The sequence below is a fragment of the Tachypleus tridentatus genome, chromosome 13, assembly GCF_004210375.1.
Source record: "Tachypleus tridentatus isolate NWPU-2018 chromosome 13, ASM421037v1, whole genome shotgun sequence".
In the NCBI taxonomy this organism is placed as follows: Eukaryota; Metazoa; Arthropoda; class Merostomata; order Xiphosura; family Limulidae; genus Tachypleus; species Tachypleus tridentatus.
Window position 1 is genome coordinate 246402140 of NC_134837.1, and position 27175 is coordinate 246429314.

Consider the following 27175-nt stretch of genomic DNA (forward strand, 5'->3'; position numbering starts at 1 on the left):
GATGGAAGTGAATTTTCGAAGTTTACTACATACTTTTAATATTGCGCATGTGAAGCATATACTAAGATTAGAAATGTGTTTCTTTACTGCTCATATGTTCTAATAAAGTTGGATAAGCTTATTCTTTTAATATTGTCATTTATCTAGAGCTAAAATACTATCCTGCTTGGTATATGAAAGTCTATGAAATATAAATATCCACCTACATAAAAAAGTTCATTTTTGCAGGTAGAACGCTTAAGTAAGAAAGAAATTCTACTCCATGCGGGTGATCATAATAAGTTACTTCTCAGATGAAACACTTTTGTTATTGTGTAAAATACAGTCGCGTAACATTATTTATATTTGATATAAAAATTAAAATAGATTATTCAAAACATTATCTTAAAAACATAAATACTATTTGTTAACTAAAATATGAATTCCTTATCGTAAAGAAGCTTAGTATTGCAGAACGCTTAATTTAGGGCATTGTGACACGAAACGTGAATTTTCAAATTCATAGTCCGACAAGCTGACTGCTGAAACGTATCATACTCAGTCTTTAACACGTTTTATATCATTTTTAATTGCATAATAAAAATACTTCTCTCAGTTTAACTAATGATGTTAAGCAGAGTAATTTAATGTTGCGATATTTTAACATAACTTAAAAATAAATAGCACCCTTTAAAACTCAGTCAGTAATTGAATAGAATGACACAGGAATGGATAAATACAATAAACAACAAGCAGTTTTTTTCACTCCAATGTTCTCCTTCCTGATTTGCGGCTCCACATTGGTATTTTCCACTGTGATAACGTTGGACATTTCTGACCACAAGTGATTGATTATTTACAGTGATGCCAGTTTTCAGGTCTGATGATGGCGTGGTACCATTAAAACGCCACCACACGTTAACTACGGGTGGATTAGCTTCCACAAAACAATCAAAGTAAACGTCATCTCCTTCCGCTACAATGTTTTCGTTACGCTGAGATCGAAATTTAATCCACACTTGTGGAGTATCTGTAGAAATATATCATATAATACTGTCATATGTTGGAAATTATATGAGTTAACATTATTCTTGTAAGTAATATTAGATACGTTCATAACTTTATGAGTAACAATAGCTAAATGTTTAAGGAAAACAGCTTGTTTGTTTGTTTTCTATTTTACGCAAAGCTAAGCAAGGGCTATCTGCGCTAACCAATTTTAATTTAACGGTGAAAGACTAGAAGGAAGACAGCTAGCTATCACCACCTACCACCAACTCTTGAGCTAATCTTTAACCAACTAATAATGGGATTAACCGTCAAATAAAAACGCCCCATGACTGAAATGTAGAGCATATTTGGTGGGATGGGATTGGAAACGGCGATCCTCATATCGTGAGTCTCGCGCCCTAACCACCTAACCATGATAGGCCTATAGGTAAAGCAAACCAATCAATTTAAAATATTGAAATGTCTTACTTTGATGTGACGTCATCTTTCTTACGTGATCATAAATTTATTTATTTTTAACCTGAAGAATAGAACTAGAAAGTGTAAAACGTTGTGGTTTGTATGTTTTACAACTTTGTTATAATTTAAATGTAATGAGATATTTCATTATTTTTCTTTGAGTAAATATTTTGTTCTTGAAACACGCGATTGCTTTAGAAAATAACAGTGTTTATCAAGAATTAAAATAAAGTTTAGATAAATCACGTGTGTTTATATTTGAAATTAAGCACAAAGCTTCACAATGAATTATCTGCGCTCTACTCATCACAAATATCGAAACCCGATTTCTAGCGGTGTGAGTCTGCAAACATACTGCTGTGCCACTGGGGAGCAGATAATTTATGAAACTACAGTAAAAATTACGTACAAATACAACACGTATAGCTACAAGGAGTCGTTTTTTTTTCAAATTATTACGATTTGCTTGAACTCACACTGTAATTTGTGTAACATTTCGTGAAGGTTAATCAGTTCTAAGTATTGATTTTAATTTATGTTATGAAAAAGTATAAAGCTGTCCAATATACAATATATTTTTACTTTTATTAGACTTAGTGAGAGTTGTACATAGTATATTGTGTGTGTGATTTGTTCGTCAGTGAAAATGAAATGAGAAAGAAAATTCTAGTTCAAACTATTTTTAATACATATATTTTGTTTCTGCAGACTTACAGTAAACCAAAAGTTCCCATGTATCCAATATGGCGCTTTCTTTCAGAAGAAGGTTTTCAGCTCTACAGGTTATGTTTTTTCCGTTATCTTCGATTTTAGGAATGAAGTTTACAGTACTAACTGTATGGTTCCCATCAGCAGACACAACGTCTGTTACAGCGGTAAGGCGTGTTCTTCCCTTCCACCAAGTTACTTGAGCTGGTGGTTTAGCTCCCCATGTTTCACACACGAGTTCTGATGGCCTGTTTGCTGTTAAAGGTTTGGGAATAGTGCTGATTCTGACGTCTAAGGGCTTCACTAAACAAAATAAAAGATGATTACTCTAGATTTGTCCATATAAAGTTATTTCAATGCTGTAAAGAGTTAGTAATTCAAATAAGTAATCCAACAGATATGTGTAAACATTTATCTGTCTTCACGAGTTATTGAAATATTCTTGACTAGCTGGAGTACTCATTCCCTGAGCGGAAGTGATGTAAATTTGTGATTAATGAAAAGTTATATTAAGACATGAAAATTTGCTTCCCTTATATGCAGTTGTTAAAAATAAAACATACAAAGCGTCAATAAGTATTGCAAAGCACAAAATGTGAAACCTAAAGTTTGTACAAACGATTATGCCATATTTGGTGAAGATCCATCAAAAGGGGGTGAAGTAGCGGTTAAAAAAAACCCAAAAGAAACGCCAATAAAAACTGCAAGACATAAAACTGAACGTTTGTGTGTATCTCCGTATGGATCTACTGAATTTCCATACCAGTTCTGGTGAAGACACACTCACACCCTGGACATATGAGTGACAATACTATCATAGTTATATTGATACATCAAATGAGATTATCATCAATGTACATATACTATTAGCAGAAACGTGAGACTTATCATAAAAAGATGTCATAAGGCAGTACTTAAGTTTATACACATGAAGATCAGATCATTCAGATACTATTTTATAGAACCACCTTTTCCTCATGTTACGATGTGTATTTACCATATAAACTTAAGGTTTTCCGGTCACATTCTACTCTCATTTGGCATTGCCAAAATATTTCATTCAACCATCCATCACGATGAAAGGGAAACAGCGTGTATCTAGAATGTGGTAGGTACATTTAAATACATTTTGGTGTATGTGCCAGAGTTCGATTCGTCTACTTGGGCTATTGAACTTGCTGATGAGGTTCTAGAACGTGCTTGAAATATGTGGTTTATTAAAGAACAAAAGCAAGCAACCAACCACACTAGAAAATGCGCTTAGCAGCTACCAATAAGAATTTTTAAATGTTATAATGGGGTAATGTATTTCTTTCTTTGCTTCCTGTTTAAAAAATTATATTTCTATCCCGATTTTTCTGTTTTATGTACAATCCACCACATTACCACATTCTGGTACTTAATTACACACCTTGCATCAACAAAGCAAAAAAAGATATAGAGGAGAATATACTGCTTCCACGTTTGTATTAAACATGATTTTAAAGTTATTTATTAGGGAAGGCATTTATTTTTAGAAATAAATTTTAGATGCTAAATGACTTTATTAAAAGAGCATTCTTTTTAAATCTTGTTTATTCGAAAAGTAAGCTTGCGATATAACTTTATTCAAACGATCATAAGCTTGTATAGTTTTTACCAGCAGCGATAATCACAGGTAATGTTATATTCATATCACAAAGGTAAGACTCACAGTAGAGATCCACAGTCACTGAACTCGATATTGGAGAAGTGAGATTAGTATTGGAAGCTTTACAAGTTAGAGATGTGAGGAGATCTTCACGGCGAAGCTGATGCAATAGGATCTCATTTCTTGGAAATCCTTGTGGCGTTAGGGTATAGTTGGACTGGAACAGGCAATCTCCTTTCCACCAGGTTAAAGCAGGAGGAGGAATTCCTAAGAATAAGAAAGAACTTTTTCTATCTAAGGATAATTTAATTATATTGCAGAAAAGTAGATGGAAAATAAGCTGGTAAGAAACGAAATGGGTCTGAACTGGATATCAGATCTCAATCAAGGAACACAAAATTATTTAACGAAATTCCCAACGACATAATTAACAACTGTAGTAGTATATATGATATATTTCCTAAATAGGAAAGGCAGTAATAACACTAGCAATTACGTATCGTGTTTGTACACACACACACACACACACACAAATATTAAACTCATGAACTACTACAAAAACAAAAGAAAAAACAAACACATTAAAATAGGAGTATTGTGAACTTGACTCTACTACAGTATTTGATTTCAAAAGTAGATATTTAGTTATTAATTAATAAAAAAAATGGTTTCAAATTTAGTTTAAGAAGAAAACGTGCTGTTTAGCTTTTGAGCTGTTGAACTTAACTGTTCTACTCATTACGGATGACGTACGGAATACATGGAAATTTTATAGGTCATACCATGTTAAAAACTGATTTTATAATCAAACTAAGCATAATGACTAAGTTCATAATTTTATTTTCATTTCAAATAAAAAGGCTAGTCGACTTTTTCATAAAAATAAATGAACTTTTAATATTAATATATTATGACTTTTACTTGAAGAAAACAGTGACAGAAATTCAAAGATGGGAAAACGAAATTCTTTGTTTGCTTTGAAGTTCGGGCAAAACTACACGAGGGCTATCTGCGTTAACAGTCTCTAATTGAGAAATTTAAGACAAATCTTGGGCTACTCTTTTACCAACAAATAGTGATATTAACCATCATATTATAACGGCCTCACGGCTGAAAGTGCGAGCATATTTGGTGTGAAGGGGATTTGAAGCCGTAATCCTCAGATTACGAGTCCAGTGCCCTGACCACTTGACCATGAAGGGCACAAATTCTTTGTTAAGAGCGAAAGATACCATTTAGTTAATAAATGATTGACGTTTTATTTTGAGAGGGGTTCATCTCAGTAGCGTTTTAAGAATAGGAAAATAATGAAGTATAAATAAACAACTTTTAAATATTTTTTATTGCATGAAATCTATATCAAAAAGTCTATTACGTAAACACTTTACCTTGGATTTAATGTCTATATATCTAATAATAGTTATACTTTTAAACGAGATAACTGAGAACTTTATCAAGTGCGACTCATTTTGACACAAGCAAGATGTACAAATTTAAAACATGTATAGAAAAAATATTTCAGTTGTAAGTAGTTAAGTGTGATGAGCACAACATATTTTGTAAATGAAATGATAATACAAACTACGTCACTAAACTGGTGATTAACACTTTTAATCAACATATGTTTATTGTGTTTTCATCTTCTCAGTCTTCTATTATATACAATATTTGTTCTTTCAGTGTCAGACGGGTAATGCATAAAGAATGCCTGGTAGAGGAGAAGGATTTATCAAACCGTGGAACCTTCAGATTTAATTAATCAGTCGTCTTTCCATATTACATGCACCCATATAGGTTTTATATTCAAACTTTATGCAATGTACCTATCTTAAACGTGTTTATTAAAGACATCTTTACTTTTAAGAAAAGGCGATGTTCATGAATTTCTTATTTTCGTTATAGCATTAAATACAAATTAACTGCTGTTTTATAACTAGATATATATGTAGAGAAATATAACAGAAAATTATACGCTTATTAATTGTTTTAATAAAACATGAAAATAAATGTATAAAAACATCTATAAATAATAATGTTTTGCATTTCTGAAGGATGCATTGAATAGTATATTACTTAATATTCTAATAGTGAATAAACCTTAGACATATTACTAAGACAATTTTAGCAAAAATGGATCTGAATATTATTTGAACATAAATCTAATGTATAATTAATTAAATGTTGGTATATCACAATTTTAAATATAAAACTTATTGTTCTTTTTTCTTGGCTAGTTTAAACTGAGTGGACAGATTTTAATTGAGATAAAAACTTTTATATTTACTGAAAGAAAAGAATCCCTCTATGGGACAGCGATAAATTCACAAATGTAATAAAGCTAACATCCAAAGTTCGGTTCATCGCGGTGGATACAGAAGATAGCAAGTGGAGCAAACGTCGAGATCTACGAAAATTTGTGAACAATATGTTGTGTTCCATCAAATAGGTTTCTAAATAAACAATCAAACAAGCAAAATGAAAAGAAAAAAGTGTCAGTTTACTAGAAAACTTTTATTGTGGAACGTTTTCTTGGAAAAACAGCTCACCTCCATCAGCCTCACAAATCAGTAGTAACGACGTATCTTCCCTGTAGGGTCCAATCAAGTCTTTAAGTGTTTGTCCATATGTATCCATTATAATGGTTTCTCTAGGAAGAACTGTATAAAATATGAATGGTAGAACTTATCAAACATTTTAAGAATAACGACACTAACCAGCTTTACATTAATTCACCGACCCATTTATCATAGTTTATAGTCAGTTGTGAAATCTCAAGCTTTACTTAATTTTAAAAACGATTCATGGGTCAAACTGTATTTAGTACATGTTGCTGGAGCTCATATGTTCGGTTTCGTTGCCCAAATAGACTCACAGACTGTTATACTAATCATAGAGACACAATGGTAAAACGTAATATTACCAAACAGCTGCAATCAAATAAAATATTTCATCGCAATTTTGAATTATTGTTATTTTTCTATTAATAAATATTGTCTAATTGAAACACTATTATTTTATCAATTGTGGTCGCTATTTCATAGAATTAAATTAATCCGTCAATATAATTTCCATTGTCTTTGGGAATGCTTAAGCTAACTAAATGCATTTGATTATCCATTATAAAAAACTTATTTTCTCTCTTCCTCACTGATACAACTTAGTTTTTAAATGCTTACATTACTGTTTAGATTTAATCATGGTGAAACCATTTCTTGATGTTCATCTCCATAACCTCCTTAACGTAATAGTTTTAAATATTACACCTTCACTAGGAAGGAGTTTGAAATAAAATGTTTGTACAGAACCAGCTTTATTTAAGGAGCAAATGTCGAAATCTACGAAAACTTGTGAACGATATGTCGTGTTCCATCGAATAGTTTTTTATTGTTATTGTTTCTGTAAAAAATATTTCTGGCATAAATAATATTCGATTCACTAATGCTGTTTAAGGCAGGATAACATCAGGCTCTGTTTATTGAAATGTTATGAATCATTTGTCGTCAATGAGTTTATAATTTAAGAATGTTTTAACACATTTTAGGTTTTAACAAGTATATTTTAACAAATGATACATTCAATCATTCAATTCTTTTTTGCATATTTCCTAGGCCTCATTTCTTTTTTTTTTCGTTCTATATGCGTCTTTCACAAATAGTGCATGTTTCAAGGTTAAATTTCTTTATTGTTGGATAACTTGCAATGAACATTGAGTCTAAAAGGATTTATTTGATTTTGAGAAATTCTGCTGAAGTGAATAAATACGACTCATAAGGTTCCTAGCATGTGCATATTCAGTGAAAAGATATTTCGAAATGAAATGAATTATGTTCTTTACATTGACTTCCACTTCTTATTAACGTCTTTTAAGCTCCAAAACAAAACTTAAAACTAATCTCATGCGACGTGATGACACTCAGTATGAAAAACGAAGCTCTTTATTTAAAAAAAATCTAAAAATAAAAGTAGTTTTATCTATGGATACATTAAGATACAGTTTTAAAATAATCTTTAATCCTTTATGAACTTTTGAGTTGAATGCGAAACAGTTAACCAGAGCCAAATGTACAAAAAAATCTTAAGCCAGAAATTATATAATTGAATAAGCCAGCCTGGAAAATGACAAATGAAAGAAAAAATTCAACTATACTCCATTGGCTCAGCGATAAGTCTTAGAGCTTTTTATGCTAATACCCATGGTGAGCATACCAAAAATATCCCACCGCTTATCTTTGAGCTTAGCAACAAACCTCAACCAAAATTAAAAGCCTCTTAATGCTTAGTTATTCACAGACAAGAAAACTTGCTATTAAAATAGGAAATAATGTATATGGTCGAACTATCTATGTTTGTCAAATATAGTTGGGGTCATATAAACAACATCTTAAATCACGCTTTTGTATTGTTCGAAGATTTCACCATCTAAAGAAATAAACTGTCACAAAGACAGACTAATATCTTACAAATTATGTATTTAAACTACTGTTTCTTTTAACAACTGTACAGTAAGATTTTTAGCTTTCTTTGGACAGATCCATTAATAGTAGTATGTGCTTTAAACTATAAGTCATCACAGTTATGACTAAGCAATAACAAACACGCTTCACGAAACAGAAGGAGAAGAATAGAGAAAAACAAGAAGGAGAGTAAAAGGGTAAAGATGAATATATATATGTTCAGATATTATCTTAAAGCACTAGTAGCCACAAAATGACCATAGGAGAGGTATTGAATAATAACAGTTGTGCAATGATGTAATAAGTAAAATTGCAAGAGAAGAAATGATATTTGCCAAGTCTTTTTAATCATTTAAATTGAAAAAAAACAAAAACAGGACTTCTCTTCCTTGTAAATGTCAATATTTAGTGTTGTGAAGTGCCTGATTATATAAATACAGAGACTCTAGCAGCCATCCTGAAAATCGCTAGTAAGAAACATATCTAAGTCTGTTTAAATTTCTCATGTGGCATTATAACAGAAGAAGAACAAATGAACTTTTTTTTTAATCATGAGAATTAGAACAAACATCTGAAGTGATTGACGAGAGGAAAGGTAGTTAGTCAACACCACCTTCTGCTAACTTTTGAGTTACTTTTAAGAACAGAACAGTGAGATTGACCATGACATTAAAAGACCCTCACGGTTGAATGTGCGATGATGTTTAGGGATGACTTTCGATCCAAAAATATACAAACTGCAAGCTGAGTACATTAACTATCGGGCCATACGAAGATCCGAAGAGTGTAAAAGTGAATATTAATTGTTTGGTTGGTTGGCGTATTTTAGCACAAAGCAAATAGGATATTTATGCCAAACAACAGATAAAAATGTCAAAAGTAAAACACTATAAAATGTGAAATAATATCAAGTTCAAAAAGTAAACAAGGACGAAAAATCAAGCAAAAAAGAATCTTAAATAGAATTTTAATGGACTATGGCCCGTGACAAGCTACCAACACGATCAAGTGTCATCTAATAAGGGAAAAAATAAGAACAGACAGGAGAAAACTAAATTCAATAATACAACCTTACAATTTCAGCGAAAACAAAGACAGAAAAAGAGAATAGTATACAAACAATGTGGAAAATTCTCTGTAGGCAGTTTGATCCCTCAGACCCCATATATCAAAATAATTTTAGAAAATGATAAAATTAATGCAATATTTGGAAGGGCTCTGTAAAATGTATATAACAAGTACTTAAATGACAAGATTCAACAAGGAATTGGTCCTTGATCAAAAACATCAGTGATAATGGAAAGATGAGACAGAATCAAGTTGAATAATAGATAAAGATTCCTCTGTAGACCTATGCTTTGTACAATAATTCAAAATCGACTGGTTATTAACTGTCACCTAAACTAAAATGTCCACCCCGAATACTAAATAAAACACACACTTTCATGTACTTTAACTTAATGATTGACTAAAATCCAATTTTTACAGAAGTTACCGTTGTTTCTTTCAGAAAATAATAAAACTTTACATTTTTACTTAGTTCGCGCTAAAGTCAACTTCAAGCCAACTACAGGTGAAACTCATCCTTGCAATAAAGCCTGGCATGGTCAAGCGTGTTAAGGCGTGCGACTCGTAATCTGAGGGTCGCGGGTTCGCATCCACGTCGCATCGAACATGTTTGTCCTTTCAGCCGTGGGGGTGTTATGAAGTGACGGTCAATCCTACTATTCGTTGGTAAAAGAGTAGCCCTAGAATTGGTAGTGGGTGGTGATGACTAGCTGCCTTCCCTCTAGTCTTACACTGCTAAATTAGGGACGGCTAGCACAGATAGCTCTCGAGTAGCTTTGTGCGAAATTAAAAAACAAACAAACAAATCCTTGCAATATCAAGAGATGTCAAGCCTTTAAGTTTGTGTAGGAAACGAACAAATTTTCCTATAAAGACAATCAAAAACAGTTTAAAATCACTAAACCTACTCTGCTAGAAACGTTATTTATCTAACCCAATTTCCAATAAGTAGTCCAAACTAAAACAATTGTACGAAAATTAATATCGAATCCCTATCGCACCAAACATACTCGTCCTTTCAGCCGTGGGGGCGTTATAATGGTACTGTTAATCCCATTATTCGTTGGTAAAAGAGTAGCTCAAGATTTGGCGGTGGGTGGTGACGACTATCTGCCTTCTCTCTAGTCTTACACTGCTAAATTAGGGACAGCTAGTGCTGATAGTCCTCGTGTAGCTTGGCGCGAATTTCAAAACAAACAAACAAACAAACGTTATAATAACCAGAAATCAAAAATCAAATGAAATAAATAACTTCCGGTAGCAAAACACTTTAACTCATGAAGAAATGAAACTCACTATTATTTTCAAAATGTACAGTCGTCAAATAGAGAATGACTGGACGTGACGACAAAGACTGTAACGAAGTGGTAAGCCTTCAAAATTTTTCATTATAACGTACTGAACTCTCTTTATACATACACAGTAAACAACATAAAATACAACAATGTAAATAATCCTTGAAGGTATTTTATCAATATAAGATAGCCAGTTATTAGAAAATAATTACAAAAGCGCAACGTTAACTAAAAGGATAAAGTTGTGCAACTAATAATGTAAATAATAAGGTTAAGGAAATGCTGTGGATTTATCTGATCTTATAATGGGTTGAAATTGCAAAGAAATCATCATTAAATATCTGATTACTACCAAATTATTATTACGATTAAATATACGGTTAAATCTTTCAACTTTGAAGAATTTGAAGCATATATGTGTCGTACTGATTGATAGATTTTTTCTATCAACAGACGTTCAGTTTATGCCTATTATGTAGTTTTACCAGGTAATTTCAATATGATCTTCAACAAAAAACAAAACAAAAAAGTATTTCAATAATAAATGATCTTGAGTTATTACTAATGTTCAACAACCTCGTCACTAATGTATAAAAACAAAACAAAAGAACGTGGTTCAATGTAAGATATGATGTGGAATAAATAATATCTTATTATATATATATATATATAGTAAATGAAAATAAATGGGTATATAACACCACAAAATTGAGACAGAGTGGTCGAGAAGATATTCTGTTGATAAATATTGGATAATTCTGGGCACTCGCTCTGGTAAAATTCTGGATAATGTATTATTTGGCACGTGCTGTGTTTTACCTTCATGAACATTTGATAAGAATTTAACAGGATACAAGTAGGAGATACCTGGAAGATAAGATCATATATCTTAAGCGTGCTAGAAGTGTATATCTGTTCGAGAAGAATCACTAAGAACAAATTAATGTATATATTAACGTACACCTAGAGTCTTTAACCGGAGATATTTAATGTTATTTAACTGTTCGTTTGTAATTTGCTGTAACTTTTTTGATCGATGTAACTTTTTATACATATCACTTCTTATTGGTTTTTTTTTAAACGTCTCATAAAGACGTATTAATACCTAATATAACAAGAGTTTGTGTGTGCTTTTTATAGCAAAGCCAGATAAGGCTATCTGCTGAGTCCATCGAGGGGAATCGAACCCCTGATTTTAGCGTTGTAAATTCGAAGACTTACCGCTGTACCAGCTGGGGACTATATAACAAGATATTCTTCGGTGAACGTTGAAGGTAAAATGAAGCCGTGTTATAATAACTGTTAAAATACGTCGACTTCTCTCAATACATGGTTATAAACATTTGCAATACTTTTATCTACCAACTTATGGGAAGGGAAAACAATGTTACAACTCTCTCTTTAGTGTTTGTGTTAGATCACACGTAATCTTGAATATAGCTTATACGAAATACGTTGTTTATTTCACGTGTAGACCGGCAAATGTTATTTATAAGGTTGCATCCTTTAATGTTCTACCAGATAACCAGCTGTATCGTAATGACTGAAGAAATTTTGTCAGTATTTCTGAAGTCCAATGCACATGATTAATTTTAATTATTTTGAACATTTTTTGTGCTCTAAAAGCAATTGCTGATATGACGAATTGCTGTTGTGTGGCTCAGCGGTATGTCTGTGGACTTACAACGCTAGAAACCAGGTTTCGATATCCGTGGTAGTCAGAGGACAGATAGCCCATTGTGTAGCTTTGTGCTTAATTCAAAACAACAACAACAATAGTTGTTTGTTAAATTTTGCACAAAGACTAACAGAGAAGGCAGCTAGTCAACAACACCAACCGTCAGCTCGTTGCTGGGCTACTCTAATAGAATGGTGGAATTTGACTGTCACTCTTATAACTCACTCATAACTCCAAAAACGCAATTTATATTTTTTTCTCGGCAAAGGGGAACGATCCAGGGAACATCAGATCTACAGTACGAAACTCTAGTAACAAAGCTTCGTTCAGTCCCTGAGAAATCAAATACATAATCAATTGGATTATTAAATTTTGAGTGGCAGTGTGATTACTGTAAGGTATTTAATAAAAAAGCTAGAATTTTCTATTCGTTGGTGTCAGGTTATGCCTTGTACCACACACTATCTAGTATTTTAGAGAAAGCTAGAAGAAGAGAGTGTGTCTGCGTGTTTTCTTATAGCAAATCGGGCTATCTGCTGACACCACCGAGGGGATTCGAGCCCCTGATTTTAGAGTTGTAAGTTTTTAGACTTACCGCTGTACTAGCTGAGGGCAAGAAAAAAGATACTACAACTAAATTATTTCATATTTAACAAATACAAAACCTATGTAATTTGGGAAGGAAAACACAGTTTCATAATGATAAATTTTTGAAGTGAATAAAAACAGTAAGACGTTTGTTCAAGAATTGTAAAATTAGAATTTTTTACATAAACAGTTGGAATGTTTAATATTTATTCATTGCAAATAAAAAAACAAAAATATTAGCTCAAAGAATCTTGCTTAATTATCTTTTACAAAAAACTCCTTATAGACTTCACACCAAACATGCTCGCCCTTTCAGCCGTGGGAGCGTTATAATGTTACGATCAATCCCACTATGCGTTGGTAAAAGAGTAGCTCAAGAGTTGGCGGTGGGTGGTGATGACTAGCTGCCTTCCCTTTAGTCTTACGCTGCCAAATTAGGGATGGCTAGCGCAGATAGTCCTCGTGTAGCTTTGCGCAAAATTTAAAACAAACCAAACCAAACCTTACAGAAATAAAAAAATTAGATTTTAGTGATTAGTCAATCTTTTGAGTTTAGTTCAATACTGAATTACTTTCTCCCAGTGCACACTTGTAAATATTTTAAGTACGGTAGTACCTAATAGTGGGAATCGACAAAGATACCAAATAATTCACGCGCCGACAAACCACTCTATCGAATTCCTAAGTTAAAAGATGACCATTCATATTATAGGTTACGATATATAATGCGCATATTTTCCAATAATTCGCTAAAAAAGATCGTTAACGTTTCCAGTAAAACAATTCAAAACTTTCTAAAACATCAACGTTTTTGCCTACTACCAACGTAGTCGATCACTTCCACGAGGCTAGCAGGTAGACAGCTCAGACTATCGCTACAAAATTTCTCCAGGTTAGTTGATTGATGAGTGGGTATTCGCTTTTGATATTTCCATAAAAAATCCATATATTTATATATGCATAATGTATACATTATGTTAGTTTGTAGCATCTTTTCAATCTAATTCAGCCGAACGAATGATGCCACATATTGAATGACTACATACGCGACAATTTCTGAAGGTAAAGTATACAATACAAATAAAACATTAAACAGTAAACGAACAAATAAAATTATAAATTTTGAAATGAAATAGGGACCTCGTTGAAAAGCAATGAAACAAGAATTAAGACTACAATTAGAAATATATAAACTTTATTCCCTACTTTGGCAGTTTTATACCATTGTAGACCAAATATGTATTAAGTTTTATAAATTTGGGATTGTGGTTTTAATTCTCGGGAAGTTACAGCTATCAGGAATATGACGGTCTGTACTGAGAGGTTGTTGCTGTTGTTTCCATTTCATGGAACTATAAAAACTGAATAAACAAACAGGAAAAATAAAGTTTTAACGGAAAGTGAGGATCGTTGGTTATTCGAGAATTGCTACGAAGAAATATTCAAAGCAAAATAAATGCTGTAATAAAATGTACACAATAAAGTAATATGATGCCAGTTGGATATATTTTAAAGTAATTTTAAAACCCTACTTTGGATGGCATTATGATCCGTATAGCTAAATGAAACAGTCTAAAAACCGATCCAACTTCTATCGTTTTACTTGTTTGTGTACTTTTTATTGCAGCATTTATTTTGTTTTGGATATTTCTTGTAGTAATTCTATGAATAACCAGCGATTTTTTCATTCCTTTAAAACTACAGTTTTTTTCCTATTTATAAAGAAAATTTGAAGTATTTACTAATTGTGCGCGAAAGAATATGTGATTCTTACGGACTTTAAGCAGACCATATATTATAGTAATTCTTTTAATAGTATCTATTTAATTTCTCATTATAGGTAGGCCCGGCATGGCCGATCGCGTAAGGCGTGCGACTCGTAATCCGAGGGTCGCGGGTTCGCACCCCAATCGCGCCAATCATGCTCGCCCTTTCAGCCGTGGAGAAGTTATAATGTGTATGATCAATCCCACTATTCGTTGGTAAAAGAGTAGCCTAAGAGATGGCGATGGGTATTGATGACTAGCTGCCTTCTCTCTAGTCTTACACTGCTAAATTAGGGACACCTAGAACAGATAGCCCTCGCGTAGCTTTGTGCGAAAAACAAACTTATTATAGGTAGGGTTTACTAAATATTTGATTGGGTAAATTTAGGTTTTTGATTTGAGGTATTTAACATTAAGGGTTATTTGTAATTAAGCATATAGCTATACAATGGGCTATGTGTGCTCTGCCCACCACGGGTATCAAAAACTGATTTCTAATGGTGTAAGTTCACAGACATACAGCTGAAGGACTTAGCATTAAGGAATGATATTGTTCAGTTGTTGTTGTTTTTTACAATAGAAGTTCCTTTAATAGCTTTCTAAATCCACGTAATGTGTTTTTTTTTTTTGTTTTCCCATCATGTTTTGAGCTTTTTCTTTCTGTTGTGGTCATATTCTGTTATATAGGATTCCTGATTTTTAATAATCTGGAACTTTTTACTAAATTAATCTGAACCATATCTTAGTAAATCTATTTTTGTTTAATGCGTAATTGCCTCGTAAAATATTATTTTTTTGTAATTTAGAAACATTTAGGAAATTCATCCTTTTCTTGACTTCGGGTGAATTAGGCGAGGTTTCTTATTTTATTTCTGAAACTTACTTTGGTTGATTAAATTTGTAATGCATTTTATTATTTAGCTTTTGTCTTCAAAGCTTAATTTTAATTTTAAAATAGATATGGTAAATTTAGTAACTGCAAAATTATCATCTTTGTTCAAAACCACAGTTTGAAATTCGGAGAACTGAAGATTTGTTTGTTTGTTTGTTTGTTTTGAATTTCGCACAAAACTACTTGAGAGCTATCTGTGCTAGCCGTCCCTAATTTAGCAGTGTAAGACTAGAGGGAAGGCAGCTAGTCATCACCACCCAACACCAACTCTTGGACTACTCTTTTACAAACAAACGAATAGTGGGATTGACCGTCACATTATAACGCCCCCACGGCTGAAAGGGCGAGCATGTTTGGCGCGACCGGGATGCGAACCCGCGACTCTCAGATTACGAGTCGCACGCCTTAACACGCTTGGCCATGCCGGGCCGAGAACTGAACAATCGGGAGGTGTATCTTACTATTTTTTATAGAATTAGATTAAAGTTATTTTCATTCATAGGATCACCGAAGTTTTACTATCTGTTTATGAAAAGTTCGATTGATTGCAAGACGTTTAAGGAATATATTGTTATCACTAAACACAGTAGTCCTCAGTAGAATTGAAAAAAATAATAGCTTACGTCTTCTAGACGTACTAATTAAAAAGTAATATGTGGTAACTTTGAGAATATCAGTTTATAGAAAATTCTTACTCTTATCATACCACCACACAAGGAACCATATCATGAAAAACACAAAAAACTCTGTATTTAGTTAATATTTTTACAGAGCTTTAAAAATATGTTCAAGACAGGAAGATTATAGAAACGATTGTTTGTTTGTTTTGGAATTTCGCACAAAGCTACTCGAGGGCTATCTGTGCTAGCCGTCCCTAATTTTACAGTGTAAGACTAGAGGGAAGGCAGTTAGTCAGCACCACCCACTGCCAACTGTTGGGCTACTCTTTTACCAACGAATAGTGTGATTTGCCGTGACATTATAACGCTTACACGGCTGAAAGGGCGAGCATGTTTGGTGTGACGGGAATTCAAACCCGCGACTCTGAGATTACGAGTCGAATGCCTTAACTGTCTGGCCATGCCGGGCCAGGTTCAATGTTATTGAAAAATACTACTATAAAATCTGTTCATGAAAATACCAAAAAAGAAACTTTGAGTTTTCTTCCTATTTCAGGACTAATTGGTCACTTATTTAAAGTTTTTTTAAAACAGCAAAACTTTTGTTTTATTTTTAAACTTATAAATATGATTAAATAAATTTTTAGAAAATGGTAAAGATATAATGGAATTAGAAGATAAAACTAGGATTTATAAAATATAATGTGAATATGGGAGTATTTACAATGGTCAAACTGAATTAGAAAATACAGATTACAGGAAAATAAATATTACGTAAGAAATAAGAAAATAGAAAACTCAGCTGAAGCTGAAGACGTAAAAAGTACAACACAATTTTGTGAAAAACCAACTACAATTTTAGCTCAAACTTGCAATATGCTGTGTTTCAAATTCAGAGAATCATCATAAAAAATCGAATTAAAACAGTAAAAAATGATTTAAACAGGGTTAAAGGGACAGGAAGTCAGTACGTTGATAACACTGCATAACAAAGTTTTTGCTTCTTGAACACTGTTGTTCCTTGTAGATTTTTGGCTGCTGATCACGAAAATCACATCCAAATTTGCCCATCACGTATCGTTTCATCGAAATCTTAAGTTTCACCTAGACATTGCTACAATGGAAAAACGATATCAGGGCAACTGGAATCCGTCTATGCTTGCTGACTACTGTTGGACATTGCAGCGTGATGCACCGGACATTGAATACAAATGAAAATCAGGAGCAAAACACTTTTAATTATGTTGAATTTAATAACGTATTAGAAACATAAACGTAATTAAATACGTTATTGCCGGTAAACAGTTAACTGTCTATTTCTCAGAGTTCCTACGTGATGAAGCAAAATCAAAACTATGTTTGTGCATACCCACCAGGTACGTGTCACAATCAGCAAAAACTTTTCAGGAAGCAAAATTTTCAAAAAAAAATGTTATGTAGTGTATTTGACGTAATGTACTATAAAGGTTGACTAGCGAATTATGTTTATAACAATGTAATGTAATATCACATGACAGGGGAAAAATGTAGAAATTGTATCTTGTAAGTTACTTCTGAAGACGACGCAGAGAATGTCAAAACATATATAAGTACAGTGTGCTTCTAAAGTGGAAGCAGTTGATAGTTTTAATAAAGTTTTTTAAATTTGTGTGAGTATAAGATGTGAATTTAATTATTTATTAAATCTCAAACAATACACAAAAATTGATCATAGATATTTACCTATCTCAGAGTTATGAAGTTTTGAGAAACTAAGACTTTCATGATGGTGAGAAACCCACTTCAGGTTAATCTTAAGATGACCTAAAAAAGGTCGAAACGTTGTTCTGTACTTCATTTTAATGAAAGTTTCAATACCCATACAAGCTGTCTTGCGAATACATTAAGACCTTCAGTTTAGCCTTAAAATATCGCTATAGTAGAGAATCAGCGAGTAGCATAAGAGCTAAATGCTCTACTGATTATTCTGGTTCTGGCGTCAGTAGAGTTAGATCACCAATGTTTGATGTTCTTTCCGTATAAAACAAAACCATACAGAATCCCTACATAAGTAGCTACTGAGTGAATGTTGCAAGCTTATGGGTATTAGCCATTGTAAGACTGTAACATTACTCAGTTTAAATGCTTTTATTGAAATCTGAATTCATGCAAGTGACAGAAATTTGACATTTAGTTGTTTGTAAAAATTATTCTTGAAAATATATTGCTACTTATGTAAGGATTTTTGTATGGCTTTGTGTATTCATCCTTAACTTGTTTCTGTACTTTTTGTTATTTTCATCCGTACAGCATTATTAATTTTTATTACTTGTATTATAGTTGAATGGGTGTTATAATGTCATTGAGATGTAATGTGGGTAAGTTTGTTAAGAAATTGTGCTCTTTGATTTGGAGAAATCGCAATTCTCTATAATTATCTGTTGTAATTTGTTTCAATATTTTATGTGAGGATTTTTCTTATTTATGACTTTTTGTCTTATTTTAGGTCAATTTTTAGGTACATTGTTGTCCATGCGTTTCGTTATTTAGGACAAGTATCATTTCAGTTCTGTAAAAGATTAATTTATTGTAATACAAGATGCTTATTGAAAACTGCAAGATATAGCTTACGTACATTTCCATTTTATTTTAAATAATAGCAAGGAAAATTATTAAAATAAAAAAAAAGATTTAGTAAGGTATGGATATCAAATCTCTGCTCAGGATACTTATTCTTAAAGGAGCGTCACTTTGTGTGCATTAAACATGCACTTCAATATAATGATGCACACAAAGTAGTAAGAGTATCAGTTTTCTGTTACATGGTCCATAGAATAATAAACTAACAAATAAAGATTTAAAGAACATTTAATACATGTATAAGATAATGCTAATGCACCAACAAATAGAGATACATACAGTTTTGACGAATGTAGTTAGTAATTTGATATCATCTACTTCGTTGGAGCAGCTTTTAAGGCCAAAAGACATATTAAGTACTTGACGTTGTCTCCAGCAACGAATTAATGGTAAAAAGTGTATAATAATACAATTTTGAGTGAAACACTCTACTTTCTGCTGTAACAGATATACTATTATACATTCATTTTAGTTCCACAAATTTGTTTCTGTACAATTTTCTTTTTTTGCATTGTCATATATTTTAGGCTGTATATTGCGCAAGTCTCACCTTTTCTCCGAAATTGTGAAACATTTTGAAAATGAGTATCAACAACATTTGTTTACGAAAACGCGCTACAAGATTGTTGAAGTGTCAAGAAAATAGTGTGAGCCTTATAAAAAGCGGCTCGTCGTGAGACGGAGGAGAATATTATTGGACAGCTACAGTTGTACACTATAGACTTAGGAAGCTATAATTGTGATTAACGTCAATTAATCGTAAAACTACAGAGCTTGACCAAGAACGTTATAGATTTCGAATATTACAAAGTGTTTAACTTCAGTAAATTACTTCGGACGTTATTGTTTCTACGAGGACATTAAATATTTTCTTCAGTAAGAAGTGAAAGTTTAACTGGTGTGAGGCTAACCAAGAAAGACGTCGTTAGCTTAAGCGAATTGTAACAATATCAACTCAGAATTGATTTGTTCGTTGTGGACCTGGATCGTCGATAAAATATTTAGTTTTAGACTAAATATAAGACTTAGAGCTGTTTCTAGGCTTGTAAAACTCTTGTGTATAAAGTATAATTTGTAATAACTATTATTAATAACCGTCATTATAAATTGTATATTTATTTGTTTGTGTATTAAAATATATTTGTGTTAAAAAAGGAGATTGTGTGTATCAATCTTGTTGGCAAGTAATATAAAGTTGATACATAGTAACAGTTAATTAACTACTGAATTGAAATTGAAATTTCCGGTTGTTTGAAATAGTTATACACTAAATTACCTAATATAATAAATTGGAGACTCGTCCGAAATAAATTATAATAGTTAACACTTATTTAAGGTTTCAATCGTTATTGTGTATGGTATTCTCATCTAACATTTATATATGTTGTCTGAATAGAGGTTAAGTTAATGATAATATCGAAAAAAGTATGGACTTGAAACATTAATGATTCTATACAAAATATTTTCTTAGAAACTTACCAAAAACTTGAAGAAAGGCAAAGAAATACTCCGTTGGTTCATGCTTGTAATCAACTCTACACTTATACCTTCCCATATCTTCTTCTTTAATGCCCCAAACTTGAAGGATGGACGGGTAGGCGGAGACATTATAATAGGACCTGTTGTTTAAGGTTCCACCTGGAATGTGCTTAGGTGTATTGGTGATTCCGTTTCTAGCGTCTAAGATATAAATGGGTTTTGTAGAGTTATCTTTGTACCATAATATAATTGATACTTTTTCCTCATTTAAGGAAGAGAAGTTACAAGGTAATTCAGCGTGTCCTCCTGTCACACTTTCAACAACAACATTACCTGTAAAGTAATGAAAAGCTTATTGAAATTTGCTCTAAATAGTTATGTCATACGAATACTAAATACCAGTTAATAACTGAAGGTTGCTTAAAAAGAAAATGAAGGCATACCCAACAAAATTATATAGACGTTGAAATTTATATCTACCTAAATGTGTGCATAGTCTCAGGGAATGCTTTTCTCTAATATTGTATCAAGCATTTATAATTTCATACGAAATTTATTTATGTCCATAAGATGTTCATTCAATAGAATAGATTACAGGTGATCTCGCTTTGAATCTATAAATGTATATAGATATTTAGAATTATTTATTTAAACTCACCTGTTACTATATGAGCGTCTAAAGTTTTTAAGCTAAATGCTAATTTTTGTAAGAAATTCAAGGCCCAATTTTAAGTATTTTATACGTAGAAAAGCAAAATATATTTGTTTAAAAATGCAAAGCTGCACAATGGGCTATATGTGATTTGCTTACATTGGATAATGAACCCTTATTTATAGAGCTATAAACTCTTGAGTTTACCGCTGATTTTTCAGGGAACAGAAAAAGAGGAAAAAAATTATTCAGAGATGTGTATTGTAAACTATATTGCTACCAAGCAGCTATAAGGGTCGATCTAATTAGAATATGCTCTTTCTGGCTATAAACTAACAGTAAATTTTGTCTGGGAAAATGAGGTTAGTAAAAATTCATTATCGTCTATTTATTCAAATATACACGAAAAGGTGATAAGTCACCTGCAATAAAGTAAGACTGTTACCATTTATGATAAATACGTATATTAAGACATCTTATGTAACAAAAAATATTAAATGGTTTTGAGTGTAAACTATTATTTGCATTGTTTTAATTGAACAATGTATTAAGCATTGTACATAATATAGTCCTCATTTCAGGATACTTGGCAATATGCTTAAGTTTAAAACCCGTAGTTATTTAAGTAGAAGCTCAAAACAACCTACATAGATGTTTATTAACACAAATGTTCACATATATATACTAATATTAAGGTCAGAGCAGGGTGAATTTTAAAGTGTGTTCTAAACCAATCACCTTGCGTGACCTTTCATAATTCTGTAGAGCACTCATTTATATGCACAAGAGAACCAAATAGATAATGTGGTGTATCAGATTGCTTTTTGAACTTAGTAAGTATGGAGAGATGGTCAAGTTATTTCAAGTTTGTAAGAAAACTGATCACATTAATAAACGTTTCGATTCACACGAGCGTTATATTTGATGCTTGTGTAACACTGCTGTTATAAGAAACGATTAGTTTTGGAATCTGATCAAAGACATTTCTCACTTGACTCTGTTCTTAAGTAAGGAACATTACAGTGTCAGCCAGGGACAGTTTAAGCCACAAGTGTTTTTCTCTTCAGATTATTTGGCCAATTCTTGTGTGAGAGCAATAATTTTCTGTATTTCACATGTATGATAAAATATAATTTTATCTTTAATTATAATCTGGTGTAGTGAACGTTCGCGTAACATGAGGTTTGTATTTTGAATGTGTAAATGATATCAATATTATAATTCAAATTATTGCTATTACCTCCACCTTCCAAAATAATAATATAATAATTTACCATGTTAATACTGTCCAATATTCATTTGATAAAATTTAAAACTCGTTCTTTGCCAACAAACACAATACATCTCAATCCGATTGACCAATTTTAAGGTGAACGTGGATATTAAATATTCGTAATTCTCTGGTGAATTAGGACCTGTAATCTTCAATGAATAAGCTACAATCTTCCAAAACCCTTGTTTAGTAGAAGCCGCAATGAAGCTAGGCTTTTTCTGTGTTGAAAGTGGTCTATTATTATACAAGGTGAGATTATAATAAAGTAAAAGTTTTGTGAAACGGGATATGAATTTGTTATATTAATGAACACATGATGGTATGTAAATTACCATTTTTTTACACCTTCAGTTAATATGTAAAATATTCTACATTTCAGAGTGCTTTTGTTATTTTTACTTTAGCACATTGATCAAGCGAATTGTTAAGAGCAAATACTTTCTTCTCACCTTTGGTCAAACTCATGGGACTGGCTGAGTTACAAAGAAATCATTACTTTAATGCAAAATATGTTAAAGATACTGACAGAGAAAATTTCTTGTGCTAACCAGAATAAAACCATTTGAAAATAACACAGATTACACTGGTTTACAAAGAAATTGAGGCAAGCACAAAAATAGCTGTTTTAACCTAATTTGGGGGTGCTGAATTCAGATTTGAAATCCGTTTTTACTCATCACCTCTAGTTTTTTAGATATGCATGCTGTACATTTTGTACACATACTGTACATAAAGGCGTATATGCATTCAGGGTTAATTTCTAATATTGTGTGACTTATGTCTTCTTTTTTAGTTATTATGCAATAAATGTAAGTGATAGCATTACATTATATATATATATAGCTATATATCAAGACGGATTTTGGCAGTTAAGCGTAGCCAACACGTCTCAATCAACAGCCAGTAGTGCACTGGCAGTCAGCGCAGGAGGTTGGTGTTCCTCGACAATTGTGTTACACAATCTTTTGGGTATATATTTGTATTAGAATTTCCAACGACGCACAAATTTATTATTGCCTTACATATGATTTAATTTTACTTTGTTTTTTTTTCAGATTCTCCAATGGCTTCAAGCTCGTCAAAACACCGAGGATGCATCAACAAGGCCAATTCTTTTTGCTACGTGTGTGGGGACTTCACGACAGTTGCACAGCGTCGAACCATCACTTCCCTCCTCAGAACTGCCTACTTTCATTATTTTGACTGTAAAATTGGTGATCAGGACAAATCTTGGGCTCCACACATCTGTTGTAAACCCTGCTACAATGGACTAACTGCTTGGTTTAATGGCAAAAAAGCGGCTTTCAACTTTGCAGTCCCGATGGTTTGGAGAGAGCCACGAAGCCATGCAGATGATTGTTATCTTTGTCTAACAAACATAACTGGTTTCAATGCATCTTCTAGAAAAAAGATCAAATATCCCAACCTTCCATCTGCTATGAGACCCGTTCCCCATTCAGATGATCTTCCTGTCCCAACACCTCCAGTAAATAAGGATCTTCTTTCCTCATCAGATGAAGAAATACCTCCAAGGGAAGATTCTGCCAAGTCAATCTCTTCCGAAGATATTGACTCTCCTTATTCAGGAACAAGTGGCAACGAGCCACACTGGATCACGCAAGAAGACCTGAATGACCTTGCTCGTGATTTGTATCTGTCAAAACAGCAGTCAGAGCTCTTGGCTTCTCGGCTTAAACAGTGGAACCTAGTCCAGGAAGATGTAAGGATCACCAGTTTCAGGAATCGGAACAAAGACCTTGCTTCATTTCTCGACATGGAAAACAAGTTGTGCTACTGCACAAATGTACCTGGCTTGTTCACTTTCCTTGGTTTGCCACATAATCCTTCAGACTGGCGTCTTTTCATAGACTCTTCCAAGCGAAGTCTCAAGGCTGTGCTTCTGCACAATGGGAATAAATATCCCAGCATTCCCACTGCACACTCTGTCCATCTAAAGGAGTCCTATGACAATATGGAGCTTCTTTTAGAAGCTGTTAAGTACAACCAGTACCAGTGGAGTCTGTGTGGGGACCTCAAGGTCATTGGTCTTCTTATGGGTATGCAAGCGGGCTTCACAAAGTACTGTTGCTTTCTCTGTCTCTGGGATAGTCGAGCTGTATCCCAGCATTACAAGCAGAAAGACTAGGGGTCTAGAAGCACTTTCGTTCTTGGCAAACACAGCGTCAAGGAGAATCCTCTGGTTGACATGAAGAAGGTGCTTCTTCCTCCTCTTCACATCAAGCTTGGTTTGATGAAGAATTTCGTGAAGGCCATGGACAAAAATAGTGCTGCCTTCCAACACTTGTCTACTGTGTTCCCAGGTCTCAGTGCTGCTAAGCTCAAAGAGGGCATCTTTGTCGGACCTCAAATCCGAGAAGTGCTGAAGGATACTGATTTTGAGGAGCTTCTTACCTTAAAGGAACTGAGAGCATGGGAAGCATTTAAGTCAGTCTGTAGTGGCTTCCTTGGTAACACACGCGTACCAAATTACCAAGACTGTATTGAGAAGTTGCTAAAGACTTATGAGGATATGGGATGCCGAATGTCACTCAAATTTCATTTTCTCCATTCCCACCTCAACTTCTTCCCTCCAAACCTTGGAGCAGTGAGTGATGAGCACGGAGAAAGATTCCACCAAGACATTACGAAGATGGAGAGCAACTACCAAGGCAAGTGGAACCCCAGGATGATGGGAGACTTCTGCTGGATACTCTTGCGTGACATCCCGGAGGCAAAATACACCAGATCATCTAAGAAAACACACTTCTAACTGTCTGCGGTACTATGAATTGTGTACATTGTGTCATCCAAGTATATTTATTCCGTCAATGTTCTTTATCTATCCTGTTTTATCTGTAATAAGCTGCTGAAACTGTTGAAATAAGCACGTTTTTACTCTGTATATACTAAAATGAGACTATTTAAAAGCCAGAAACCTAGAGGCGATAGAGCAAAACTGTTTATAAATTTGAATTCAGCACACCCAAATTAGTAAAAAACACCTATTCACATTCTTGCTTCAGACAAAAAATATTTTTTTGTAAACCAGTGTTATTTACCTGGGAGTGACTTTCTGTCGAGTGGATAGCATATGTTCTTGGATAGAAAGAAAGTTCTTATATAATGTTATGTTTTCTTTGTTTTAGATTAGTTCTTTGTTTACCAAATTATATTTTAAGATTTAACTAGATTTTCTTTGTTTTGTGGAAATATTTCAATCTGACAGATTGTGTTATATTTTGTTTGAAAGTCAGACTTAGCTGAAATATGAATATAAAGATTGCTTTTTCAGTTCTTCGACACTTTCAACAAACTGATACAAAATGAGATTTATGTTCCTTCAACTTGAAATTAACTTTAACCTTGAAAAAACTTTGATTATAGTGAAAATTTAACCCTTATTCTTTGAGGAATTTCTCTCTCTCTCTCCATTTAAAAGATGCACTACAAATGCTTGTTTCATTTTAATTCTAGTTTCGATTTGTATTTCATGAATAAATTATTGTCATCCGTATAAATCTATGATCAATCTTTTTATAAAAGGCTCAGTCAAAGTCGGGTAAAGATAAATCTTCACACCATTATTTGGTATCTTTGGATTTCTGTTTAAATAGATAAATTTGGTTTAGTTTGTTTTGAATTTCGCGCAACGCTACACGACTGCTATTTGCGCTAGCCGTCCCTAATTTAGCAGTGTAAGACTATAGGAAAGCAGCTAATCATCACCAGTTACCGAGAACTCTTAGGTTACTCTTTTACCAAAGAATATTGGGATTGGTCGTAACATTGTAACGCCCCCACTGCTGAAAGGACTAGCATGCTTGGTGCGACAGTAGATAAGCCCTATCAATTTACTACAAGGGAAATCAGTGTACCTACGAATAGCACAATATTTACTGTTTTCAACCTACTTGTTGTCATTTTGACATCTATAAGAGTTTAAATATTTTTGTCCAGCAAGGAAGCATGAACCCTCTGAAGAGAAATCAATCCGTGTTATGATATCAGACAACAGTCAACATTGAAAGTGCATAATCAAATAAATTTGTTATTTGATTTAATTCAGTATCAGTTTTTCTTTCATTTTTGAAAGAATTATTTAAATTCCTTATTATGATTATAAACATGAAATTACTCTTAAATGTGAAATAAGATGATGTACTTATATGTATAATATTTAGAAAACACGTAAAACATATATAAATGCATACTAGAAAAAAATTAATTTCTCTTGTTTTAATATTTCCTTGTTTTGAATTTCACGCAAAGCTACACGAGAGCTATTTTCGTTAGCCGTCCCTAATTTAGCAGTATAAGATTAGAGGGAAGGCAGTTAAATATTATCACCCACCGCCAACTCTTGGGCCACTCTTTTACCAACGAATAGTGTGATTGACTATGACATTATAACGTTGCCATTGCTGAAAGGGCGAGCATGTTTGGTGTGATGGGGGTTTGAAGTCGTGACTTTCACATTACAAGTCGAGTGCCTTAACAACCTGATCATGTCGGGCGTTGTTTTTATAATATATAATTGTAGGTACTATACACTATTTTGTTATTATAATTAGTTTTTTTTTTACAATATTACTTAATTTTGAATAGATTGTAGTAGTTTTCCTCAACGACTAACAAAATATTTTACAATTCAATCTGAAATCTGAGATCACTTGACTCCCCTACATAAAGCATGGCCATTACCTGTATATGCAGACATTTTCCTTTTGATCTAGACAATAGGTTTGACTTTGGCCTCAAACATGACATCCTGTTGAATTATAAAATCACATTAGAGAGTAAGACGGCATTTTTCAAGACGGCTGAGTTACATTTTTGCTTCAACTGGTTTTTTCGTCATTACGAAGATGTCATTTCATAAGGTGCAGTTGTATTGGAAGACTTAATATATTTTTCATATTTATTAATTATCTTCTGGCTCTTCTGTTAGTCAAAAATGATGGTTTTAACTTTGAAATATTGAATAGTATATTATTTAGCTTTGAT

At 32.9% G+C, this 27175-nt stretch overlaps 1 protein-coding gene across 2 annotated transcripts in view; it reads right to left on the reverse strand.

Moving 5' to 3' along the window:
• LOC143239578 (nephrin-like) overlaps positions 1 to 27175 on the reverse strand; it is a 121701-nt gene that overhangs the window by 161 nt on the left and 94365 nt on the right. Inside the window, exons 2-6 of one of the 2 annotated variants that reach the window (XM_076480777.1) lie at positions 20247 to 20579; positions 6334 to 6444; positions 3851 to 4054; positions 2164 to 2460; positions 720 to 1009 (exon numbers count right to left, since the gene is read on the reverse strand). In XM_076480777.1, the coding sequence (XP_076336892.1) occupies positions 720 to 1009; positions 2164 to 2460; positions 3851 to 4054; positions 6334 to 6444; positions 20247 to 20579 (1235 nt within the window). Of the gene's footprint in view, positions 1 to 5; positions 1010 to 2163; positions 2461 to 3850; positions 4055 to 6333; positions 6445 to 20246; positions 20580 to 27175 lie in introns of those variants that run through there. The other variant, XM_076480776.1, reaches the window with a different exon arrangement.